The sequence below is a fragment of the Dermacentor variabilis genome, chromosome 9 (genome assembly GCF_050947875.1).
Source record: "Dermacentor variabilis isolate Ectoservices chromosome 9, ASM5094787v1, whole genome shotgun sequence".
Taxonomy (NCBI): Eukaryota; Metazoa; Arthropoda; class Arachnida; order Ixodida; family Ixodidae; genus Dermacentor; species Dermacentor variabilis.
In genome coordinates, this window is record NC_134576.1 from 138,025,397 (window position 1) to 138,037,026 (window position 11,630).

At 47.9% G+C, this 11,630-nt stretch overlaps 1 protein-coding gene and 1 long non-coding RNA gene across 2 annotated transcripts in view; one reads left to right on the plus strand and one right to left on the minus strand.

Annotated features, from left to right (window-relative positions):
* Positions 1–11,630, plus strand: part of LOC142557673 (uncharacterized) — a 62,043-nt gene that overhangs the window by 34,630 nt on the left and 15,783 nt on the right. The window lies entirely within an intron of this gene.
* The window catches only part of LOC142557672 (arylsulfatase B-like), a 32,790-nt gene that overhangs the window by 14,257 nt on the left and 6,903 nt on the right, over positions 1–11,630 (minus strand). The window contains exons 4-8 of the mRNA XM_075669687.1: positions 11,183–11,295; positions 8,681–8,791; positions 7,084–7,221; positions 5,963–6,089; positions 1,344–1,655 (exon numbers count right to left, since the gene is read on the minus strand). Of these exons, the coding sequence (XP_075525802.1) occupies positions 1,344–1,655; positions 5,963–6,089; positions 7,084–7,221; positions 8,681–8,791; positions 11,183–11,295 (801 nt within the window). The remainder of the gene's footprint in view (positions 1–1,343; positions 1,656–5,962; positions 6,090–7,083; positions 7,222–8,680; positions 8,792–11,182; positions 11,296–11,630) is intronic.

An 11,630-nucleotide genomic window follows, 5' to 3' on the forward strand; every position in this document is an offset into this window, starting at 1 on the left:
GCGAATGCCTCCGAGAGCTCTAAGTTGGGGTAGGCCCTCTGAATGAACCAGGTGAATGTGTATCGAACGCTCGATTTCAACCAGCCGAATGTAAACAGCGCCACGCGAGTGCTGTAGAGCGCTAGAGGGCGGCACAGTCGAATGTGCCGTACGTTATTGGGCGCTACTGTAGCGTTTCATAGAATTACTAGAGGGAACTATGGCGCTAGTCTCTACGGGAGCTGAAAGCAGGGTGGTTCAGCCAGCATGGGATTGATGGTTAGTGCGCGGATTGGCTTAATCTTCGTGCTTCTGGCTTTGAGCGGCTTCACGACTTTGCAAACTCATTATTTTCATGAAAGTACTGCGGTACACATGATTAATGAAGCGTTAGTAAAATTGTCTGGCGGGAGGATTAGATCCCAGTACCTCTAGCCCAGAAGCCCGTTATTGAAACTATTATGCCACGGACGCATGGACAAACAGCACCACTACAATTAGCAGCGATTATGCATGTTCGCTATTGCCTTCTGCGCTTAAAAAAGTATAGATTGGTTCGAAATTTAGGCTAATGAAAGATGATAATGGGCAATAAGCGAAGCCACAGAAACGTCTGAAGCAACAGGCACGAAGATCAGACAAATCCATGTACTACCCATCATTCCCATGGTGCCTGAACGATCGCAGCTCTAGCGTTCCCTCTAGTAATTGTTGTATGAAACACTATGGAAGCTACTAGTCGTGAGCGCTGAACAGATCCGAGCTTGCTTCTGCGCGGTTGCGCAGTGTTGCCGGCGCCATTTGTTGAATACGAGAAGGTTGTCTTGGCATGCGCAAGACACTTGCGGAGCCCACTTTTTATAAAAGTGCGTCTAATAAAGCTCTGTTTGGCTAGTACAGAGGAATAATGCTTTTCTGGGGCGTCCGCGAGCGTACCGTCTAAACATTTGGTCAGGTTATTTGCGATGTCATGACATGCTTTAGAGCAACTTCAAACGAACAGCCTTTAGATTAAAGTTTCGTTCTCTGTATACCGTCATTAAAGAACCAAGTAAAAGACATCGTGCCATAGCGGCACAATTACGGCCTAAAGAAGCGACGGGGACAACCATGCTCTGTAATGCTATGGCTAAATAACCGGTGCTGTCTTTCAGTAGCACAGTGGTTGCCCAGAGTAAGGAAACGTAGGGAGGGAATCTGGGGAGGGATGATATTACGAAGTTTGGGGGGAATAGAAATACCCCTGTCCTGCGTCAGCAAAGACAAGGGAGGGGGTAAACACAGGAGTGGTCTTCGTTCCGCAGTACGCGGTGACGATGACGGCGATGGCATTTCGCCAAGTTCGTGCGTTGTATACGCGATACCTGCGGCTGCGTATAGCGTGGGCGCCCAGTCGGAGATGTGCACCACTTGCTGCGACGGGGCTCGGGGCAAGCTTCCGCTGAGGCGTCCGGACCACAGCACCGCCGGCGTCCGCACGCCCCCTTCCCACACTTCCTGCTTGACCCCGCGGAGGGGCCAGTTGGAGCCAGCGTTGGGGTACTCGACGGCCGGCGAGGCCAGCGACCCGCCGCCGTTGTCGCTGGTGAACACCACCAGGCTGTCGGCGAGCATGCCGCGGGACTGCAGCGCCGCCAACACTTCCCCGACGGAGTGGTCCATGACCTCGTAAGCGCCTGCAAAGACAACGTGCGCGCATTCAAGGTGGTTTCATCTGTCTGCCCGCCGTCATCCGTATTTCTCTTCTCGTTCCACTTGAACTCTTTCTGTACCCACTTCCCTTGTTCTAACGACCACATAGTCAACTAAAGCGAGCAATTTCAGCAGTTTTACCTCTCGTAACTGTTCTGTAGTAGTGTAACTTAGAGACCCCTCCCTAAGTTGTACGCAAGTGCATTACGTCTTCCGACGCATATATAATAAAGATCATCATGCACTCGTTCATTCTGAACAACTAAGGCACCCGTATTGGACACCGAAACGTCAATCTGTGGTTTTGAATTTTTTCAGGTGGCGAATGTACGTTTATTCAGCCATATTCTTACCTCGCCAGACGCGTTTTCTTCAAACCCTAGACTTTATCCGCCCTCTGTCTCTGAACAGTAGACAGCGAACAAAGGAAGCTTGACCCCACAACCAACGTTTCGAACCTTGTCGAGGCATTGAGTGCGGGTTGTTTCCCTTGTCTCCTCACTGTTGGCCACTTCGATTCGCCATCATCCAGTGACCGCTTTGGTTTGCTTGAATCCTAATGACAGTCTGTTCTCATATGCTGTGGCAGCCTAATCTATTTTTAATGACAATACAAATTAATGAGAATCTCCCGGAACCCTACTCACGGTGCTACCCCTGTTTGTCGATCACAAATCTTTAGTTGTCCTCTGTCAGTTCATATAAGTATGTTGGTGCCCACATGGATAAGAATTTGTCATGGGATACGCATATGAACTACGTAATTAACCATGCCAACCGAATTCTCGGTATTCCGCTTAGGAATTCTCTAGCGCCCTTTTCCTTGAACCTGCTTCCTTTGTAAAACCTTAATCAGATCAAAACTCGAGTGCGCTTCTTCATTCTGGGACCTCCGCATCTCTACGCATATATCCGCACTCGAAGCTATCCGAAATCGTTCAGCTAGGTTCGCTGTTGCCAGCTGTTCTCGCACCGCCAGTTTTACTGCAACAAAATCTTCTCTTGATCTCCCTGTACTACCTAAAAGACCAAAACTAGCCCACTTATGACTTTTTCACAAGGGCTTCTTTACCACGCTTGATCTGAAGCGCACCTTGTTTATCCACCTTGCTACGTCTCATCTCGTGCCCACTATGGCTTAAAAACTCAATCGCGATTCTAGCTGCGAGACAAAACGTGTACCACCATTCGTTCGTGCCGAAGGCTTCATCTGAAGGGAATCACGTCCCCGCGTCCATCGGCAACGACCCTGGTTATACTTAATTCAAGACTGCCAATTTGAACGAGCTATTTGCTCCCACTCTTCAACGTAACGCCGTAATGGCATTGAGAGTATTTTAAATAAATAAATAAACAAATACCCTATATATCTTTCTCGCGACGACGAGGAACCTCGAACTGGAAACAATTTATCCGCCTCACCGCTGTACCATTAGCAGTGCTATGTGTGGACAGCTTTGTTTTCCGGTGGCAAGGGGGTCAGCGTAGCGGTGCCATGGCGAATTACTGTAAATTTATCGTATTTCATGTCTAATAATGGGAAAGTCAGCTGACTCCCTTTTAACGGCGTACCTCTGCGCTATTTTCGGCTGCACAAATGCCTTTCCAAAGCGAGAGATACTGGCAAGCGATAATATCCAACCGTGGTTTCCGTTCCAGCTGTTTCAGCTGACAGATCGTTCTTCAATTTGACATTAGTGCAGGATCCCGCTCAGCAAATGTTTGCAGTTCAGCTGGACACGCTTCTCTTGAAGTGCCGGAGCGTTGCTGTGTTAGTTGGTGACAAATGGCTCATATGCGGCGCTTGAGAGCAGTGACGCACAGAAGGGAACACGATGTGTTACGTTTGCGTCCGTGCTCTAGAGCGCTGCAAAGGATGTGACGTATTCGCAACACGTGCCCGCCGGTCCAATGCACAAGCGGGCAATGCATCACACGACCTTCGCATGCAGCCGCTTCGCGTACACCGGAAATGCTTCGACACATGCATGAAGCAGCAGTCGGATGTACTGAGTCAAGGAAAGTGTGATAGGATTCTGTTATAACGTCATCACGCAGCCAAACCGGGAATGGAATCAGTTTATTCAGTGCCGGCGTACATATATATATATATATATATATATATATATATATATATATATATATATATATATATATATATATATGTATGTATCGCTATGTGACGTCACATGGATCATGGCAGTTAGCCCGCCCAGTACACATGCGGCATGACGTGCTGCTCTATCACAACTCCTTGCCGCTCAATTAAATACATGGGTTAGCTAACTAGAATAACACCTAGTAAGATTAGGTACTGTGTAATTAACAATTTAACATTACTGCCTGACTAATTAAGAGGAAATTACTTAAAGTCCTCAGATCTAAACCAGTCCGGTTGCCGGCGCACACGAGCACCCCGACGTAGTGGTGGCTGTTCCTCCGAGTTGGGTGCAGCTAGCGCCGCTGGCACGGGCGACTCCGCCAAGTCTTGCGGTACAGGCTGCTGTGTGGGTGGCGGTACTGATTCGTCGTGCTCTAGTGTTGTTCTGCGATTAGGGTCTGCTGGCGTCCCAGGGGAACTGGGACCGTCCTGGTCTGCCTGCGGTTGTCTTGGTGTCGGAGTGCGGTCGTCTGCCGGTAGCCCTTCTGGTGGCGTTTGTTTCACACCCACCTCCGCGTGCGGGGGCGTCTCGCCGGGGTCAGCATGTCCAGGACGCAGGTGATCGGCGTGTGTGAACCGGAGTTGATCGCGCACTTTCACCATATATGTCACAGCACTGACAATTTGAATCACAACTCCTTCTTCCCACGACACGCGTTCACCACGCACAGTTTTCACCAACACCCGGTCCCCCACCACGGAGCTGCGCTCCTGCCCACGAAACAAATCGCGCTGCTCTTTTAGTTTTTCCTGTTTGTCTCGCATGGATTTTGCAAAATCAGGTTTTAGCAGTTAAAGCTTTATGCATGGCTGGCGCCTCAAAAATAGTTCAGCTGGTGATTTGCTTGTCACACTGCTCGGTGTGTTCCGGTAGGCCATGAGAAAACTATCAATATTTTCCTGTACTGTCGGTTGCTTACCCGAGGCCTCACGCTCGAGCACCTGTTTCAGTAAGGCCTTTTTCACGGTTTGTACGGTTCGTTCTGCAGCACCATTGGACGCTGCGTGATAAGGAGGAATACGAACGTGTTTTGCACCGTTGGTGCTCATAAATTCTGCAAACTCCTCTGAGGTGAACTGTCGCCCGTTGTCACTCACCAATATTTCGGGCAAGCCATAAGCGGCAAAAGCACCCCGAAGTTTTTCCAATGTTTTTTGTGCAGAGGTGGACGACATCGGCCATACTTCGATCCATTTCGAGAATGAGTCGACCAACACCGGAAACACGTTCGTGTCCTTCTGTGCAAAATCTACATGGACGCGTGACCAACATTGCACGGGGTATTGCCAAGGGTGAAGAGGAACCGGCCGAGAAGCTGGCTGAACTAGTTGGAAAATTTTGCACCTCTGAACGTACTGGTCAATGGCCAAATCGATTCCTGGCCACCATACAAAGGTCCTCGCTAGCATTTTCATGCGGCTGGTGCCAGGGTGCTCATCGTGCAGCATGTTTAGCACGCGTTCACATTTACGTGTGGAAATTCAGACAGGTCACTATTTTGCGCACGTGCCACAAATGCATCGTCCGCTGTCAAAAGCAGGAACACTGCATTGCTGCCACTGAACTGCAAGGAGTTTATCGTACATATTCTGAAGCATAGCGGCTTCAGTCAGGGATGACACCTTCGCACGGATCCACCGAAGACGGGAAATATATTCCCAGATGGTACTTCTTTCGTGGCGTGATATGTGCTACACAGGTCGTACGCGCGCCCACCTGGCCACAACAACAGCCGGTGAGCATGGTCTGCCTAAGACGGTGGCACAAATCACGGAGTCTAACGCAAGCCTGCACATACGGCGCTCTTTACGACAGTACGGTATCTACGTACGGAGCAGCACACATATGAGCACGCAACACCATAAAAAAAGCGCCTTTGCGTCCCGACAAACATGGCCGCTACAGCGAGAAATACCGCGTGATTTCATCCACACTTTTCTCCTAGCGCATGGACTGGGCATGGCCTCTCCTTAGTTTTTTTCTCATTCCTTTGTGCTCCATAAAGAAGTCTATAGTTCAGTTGGTAGAACGACCACTGTAACGCCTCTGGGTGTTCTGCAGGGCGGGTGCCCATGCACGATATCGCTGCAAAAGAAATATCCTCCATGGTTTAAAAAAACAAAGCTCACCCGCCAAAACTGTTCTGTTGTAGTTTGCGATGTACGTGAAGTGGTCCACGTTCTCCTTGGGCGCTTCTGCGGTGCAGTTGCTGCAAACGGTGTGCCCGGCTTCGTGGCTCATGTATAGGAAGAGGGGCTGCAGAATAACAACAATAGGTGATGTCATTTGCTTCAGCACTTGGCACTCAATTTTTGAAGGAAAAGTAAAAAAAAGAGGAAGAGAACGCTTTACGATGTTTGTCCTTTGATTATGTGATCCTTTGTAACGCTTCCCCTGCGTCCACATTAGCCTATGCGTGCCTGCATTTCGGATGCTATACTCGTGTGACTCAACTTTGAGCAAGGCTCACTTTACAGGCTCGTTTCTTTAATCAATTTACAGCTAAGCGTAGTCTGCTATCACTTTTTGGCTATTACGACATAACCTCGAGTTGCATGCCTTGCTGACATTCCTAGCTTTTTAATAAAGAGCGTAATCTCTCTCCAGTCTGCGGCGGTATTTACAAGACGCCTCCATAAACGCATCTTTTTGTTCGGCGTTCTGACTCCTGCTACTCACGATGACGACCTGTGTGATATTGAGATCACCGCTGCTGCAATGTCCAATCGCAGCCGTTACTTACGCAAGATAGTTGTTACGTAGGGGACCCGGACCGTAATGCGGCATGACTTCGAAAGTTCAAAAGGAGCCCAAAATAACCGGGACGTGAACGTACACATAACAGAGGTCCTTCCTTATCCCTATTATTTATATTCGTTTTTCACCACCAAAAATGCACACCAACTCATCCAACAGTGCGCTTTATTATTGTTTACTTTGAAGCCATGCACTGAGAGGGCGCGAACAAGTTGAAGTCGCACTGAACGGCTTTTCTCACTTACTGACGTACAGTCGGCGAAAAAGTGAAGCCTCAAGCCCAAGTCAACTTTTCTACAAGGGGTCTTGAACTCGTCAGGGCCGTGTCAGAAAGGGACACGTCTTCGAGAATAATCCTCGTTGGAATGTCGGCTCCGGTTGTCACGTCTTTTAGTTGTCTACTCGCGATCAATACAAATCTCCGTCTTCGTGAGACTCTCGTGCCCTGTTTTGATTTGTTGGAAAAAAGGAAAGCTGCGAGCTGTAGGTTCACCTTTCGAACGTCATGCTCGGCGATGATTCGCTTGGCCTCGTCAGTAAACGAGTTCGTCGAGTAGGTGCCGTTGAGGTCGGTGGCGGCTTGCGTTGAATGACGAACGTTGCGCCAGAAGTCCAAGCCGCAGTGCCCTTCCTGCATCGACACGTGCCATCAGTCGGTGGTCTAGCCTATGTTACCACGACACGGTTCTTTGCTCAAGCGTGCGTGTGTTCGCAAACGCTGCACGTGTGACAAAACTCAGGGTACTTCACAACTACACTGTTGCTTAGACTCTTCACACTCAACTTGTGAGCAGCACTAAGCGCACTCCACCGGTTTGGTGCATGATACTCTGTCTTGCGCTACGTGCATCTCCAGCCATTCAGATGACCCGCCGCTGTAGTTTAGTGGGCATGGTGTCGCGTTGCTATGCTCAAAGTCGCGGATTCGATCCAGACCGCGCGGTCGCATTTAGAGAGGAGAGAATTGCAAAAAGTAGCAGTTTCGCCCGAAATGCGAAGCATAGAGTGCGATAGCGAATTAGTAGACAGCTATACGAAGTGATGATAGTAGTCTTATCGGCCGTATAAACATGGAACATTCAGTTACTAACTGAATTAACTAGCATGGTGCCAGCGCGCAGTAGCAAACATGAACACATCACACTCGATGAACGCGGAAACTCGCTCTCAAAGCGCTGGTGTGAGTAAGCGCGGCAGCAGCATCGAGCGAAGCTACCTTCGTGCTGCCGATCGCTTCAACGCAAGAGCGGCTATGTAGAACACAGCGCTCACAAAGGTATGAGCCGTCTGAAGAGCCCCTCCAAGATCGCGCGCCGCCGTGCAAAGTACGCACTTGTTGGCAAGGTAGGATGAGGGCAATCGCAGTTTTCTCGCGTACTACACATAGGTCTTTAGCGTGACTAGGGTAGCTAAATAGAAAACTCATTCCTATAGAGGCTAAACTTCTCTCCCACTTCCGGAGTCCTTCGCACCGTCGGTGCATCGGATCGATGATATGGTGATGATATATATATATATATATATATATATATATATACACATACATACATACATACATACATACATACATACATACATACATACATACATACATACATACATACATACATACATACATACACTTGTTTGCTGCGTATGGGAGGTACGCAAATGCTGCTGCTACACGTGTCGGTAGACGCACGGCAGTTACCTATTCAAGGAAATAAGAAATGTACGATAGATAGACTGATATTACGAGATCCGACTCCTCGAAGAGTAGATGTATATGCTTAGATGCGTTATGTTCAGTAATGAGGAAGCTATGTCGAGAGCTTCATGTACATGGCCTCGTCTCCAAGTAGAGTCCAGTCAGGGACACGCAGACCGATTCTCCAACCCAGACATAATGTGGGTTGCGTGATAAACGCATGGGCAAGAAAGGAAGACATGGATGACGTGAGCGCCGACTCTTAACTAGTATCTTTACTGAAATTTATAATAAATATCCGTTAACGAGACCACAAAACAAAGTCGAGCTTCATTTCTGGCGTCCCCACTTAGGGCTATCATCCGCCATCAGAAGGCGTTTAGATTTCAAAGCGCCCACTCACGTATTCGGTTGTGTGGTTGAAATAACGGACGTCGCCGTTGTAGAAGCCGAAGAACGTGTCGAAGCCACGCCAGGTCGGTGTGTGCTCGAGACTCTTGTATCCCAAGTGCCACTGCGTAACGGGAAGCACCATCAGTTTAGAAGTATAGTTTTACCGTGTATTGCTAACGGGGCTACCCGAAAAGCACAATCGCGTGAGCAGGCAAGTCTGAGGGCAGGTTGGAAGGCATATGTGCGGAAAACTGAAGTAATTTCGAAAGAGCTGATGAGGGCACAAGGGGCTACCAGTGATACTCAGCCTCCGCAATCAATAAACGAGTACACTCATCTAAGCCGGAGATGAAATGCAAACTTGATTCTGGTTTTGATCACGGTTGATAGACGCCAACGCTCAAACATTGACAAATGTATGAATTACAGTTGAAATTCTGTTAGCTATTATTCTGTTTGATATTAAGATAAAAAAGTGTTGTTTTGGCAGGCCATGTAATCACATAAGGTTATACGGTATAGAGATAGAAAGAAAGGGTAATGGTTTCCGGAGAGATTAGCCTTCCGACAGGCTACTCCAGATGAGATGGTGAGGGATGAAAGAAGCGGAGTAACGTTTCTGACGCACCAAAGTAACAATGGAGGGATACGAGACACACCGTGTTTTAGGACTACGCCGGTTATAGTTTCAAGCATATGTGGGTTTGAACCTAAATCTAAGTACGCGAGCGTTTTTTGCATTCTGCCTTTCTCGCAACGCGGCGTCGCACCATAGCCATGAAGATCATTGAAGGTCATTTCGCATGAAGGTCATTTCGCTTCCTCTGTTCTACGCATTAAATGACTACGAAGTTCATTTAATTCGTAGAAGAGATGGAGATTTAGCTCGGTCGCTGCTACCTAAGTGCATGGCAACGGATGAATCGTTTTTCTCGGCAACCACGGCAGAAATTTTTATGCGGTTTGTTGCATTTGAAAAAAAGGCTACAATTTAGGGACAGTAGGATGCATAATTCTTGATTCAGGCCGTCAATTGTTTTTTTACGAAGTTTATTGAAAATAGAAAAAATAATGTCAAGTTTGCACTTATGTAACTAAGCAATAAAGAACGATATCGCAATTCTGTAAGCTCCGTTTAATAGTACAGCTAGGGCTGATAAGTTTTTATGTATTACATTGCGCTATGAAATATACTGGTTATTTGTAAGTAGGACGTTCACAAAACCATCCTAATATTGTAGCAAGTTTAGGCGAATTGTAAGTTTTTATATTATATTCTTGCGCTCGAGGTTGCACTAACAAGTGCAATTAACAGGACTGCGATATCAGCTTTTTGTGCAGAGTTATGAATTGGCGATCTTCGCGCTTCCACTTTTTTTAAAGCTAACCAATTTCCGCCAACTTCCAAAATATTTCGCGCCCCGGAATCAAAATTCTACTCATAAACGTAACTATAATTTAGCTTTTTCTCTCGAATGCAACAACTTTCATTAAAATTGGTCCAGTGGTTGTATTGTTCAATGCGTTTCTGCGTTTTACGTCTATTTTAATAAGGCAATTGGAGTTCGCCCCGTGCTAAAACTACCTCTTATCAATTGTAGAAGGCTAAGTGAAGATATATTCATGGCTTAATTAACAAACGTAGCCCTCAAGGAAAAGCCGGTATGGTTGCTTAGTGGATATATGGTGCTGGGCTGCTGAGCACGAGGTCGCGGGATCGAATTCCCGTATTTCGATGGGGGTGAAATGCGAAAACACTCGTGGTACTTAGATTTAGGTGCACGTGAAAGAACCCCTGGTGGTCTAAATTTCCGGAGTCCCCCTCTACGGCGTGTCTCATAATCAGAAAGTGGTTCTGGCACGTAAAACCCCATAATTTAACCCTCAAAGAAAGACCAACACAGGTCGAGCACTCTTGCTCTATCGGTTATTTCTGCGCTGTCGCGTTGGGTCTTCATGTCACGCATAGAAAACTGCTGCCGAAAACACCCGTGTGCTTAGATCATCCCAGCTGTCCAAATCTGCGGAGTCCCCCACTACGGCGTGCCTCATAATCAGATCGTGGTTTTGGCACGTAAAACCCCATAATTTTTTTAGCAGCTGGCCATAGCAGGTGGCCATACAAGGAAAGGGAAGCGTAGATGTGTGCATCAGAAGATTAGGCGGAGTGATAAGATTAAAAAACTTGCAGGCATGAAGAAATCGAATAGTGCAAGACAGCTAATTAGCAAGGCCGAAGCTTGAAATTTTGTCCAGCAGTGAGTGGGCTTAGGCCGAGGATGATCGATCGATCTGCGGCGACTATCCCATACTGTCGTCATTGATAAGATGGCATCTCTAAGGGACTACGAGATACAGAGAGACCGGACGAATTCATAAGACCCAGCGAGAGTTTCTCCACGACATGATCAACCTCGTATGTGAGCATTTGATGCCTTAGATGCCTGGGCAATAACGAAGCCATCCGTGCCGTCTCTTACACGGCACCGTTTCTGATTGCAGCGAAGCTTACCTTTCCCACCATGTGTGTGCTGTATCCCAGTCGCTTCAGCCACTGCGGCAGCAGTTCGAACCGCAGCGAGAGAGCGTCTTTCGATGCTGGTAGGAACACTTCGTATCCCACATCTGTCGACATGAGAAAAAGAAAATATATGCGAGAGAAAGGACTGTCGGCGCTCGGCTTCAGGGCTGCGAATGCAAATACAAGGTCGGAGACACCACTAACGCTTCTTGCAGGGCCACGGGCCCAATATGTTCTCCTCTGGGCTTCTGCTATGTGCAAGGCCACAAAGGCGCTGGTGCGTTTCTTGGAATGCACCAGCGTGTGTGATCGTCTGTGACTGACCCAGTGATGAACGCTTGTGTGTGTAACAGTGCAAACTATGAACTTCTTTCTTCCTTCCCCTCTTTCAATGCCTTTTCCCTCTTGTCCTCTCTTGCAGGGCCACCAGCGAAAGGTC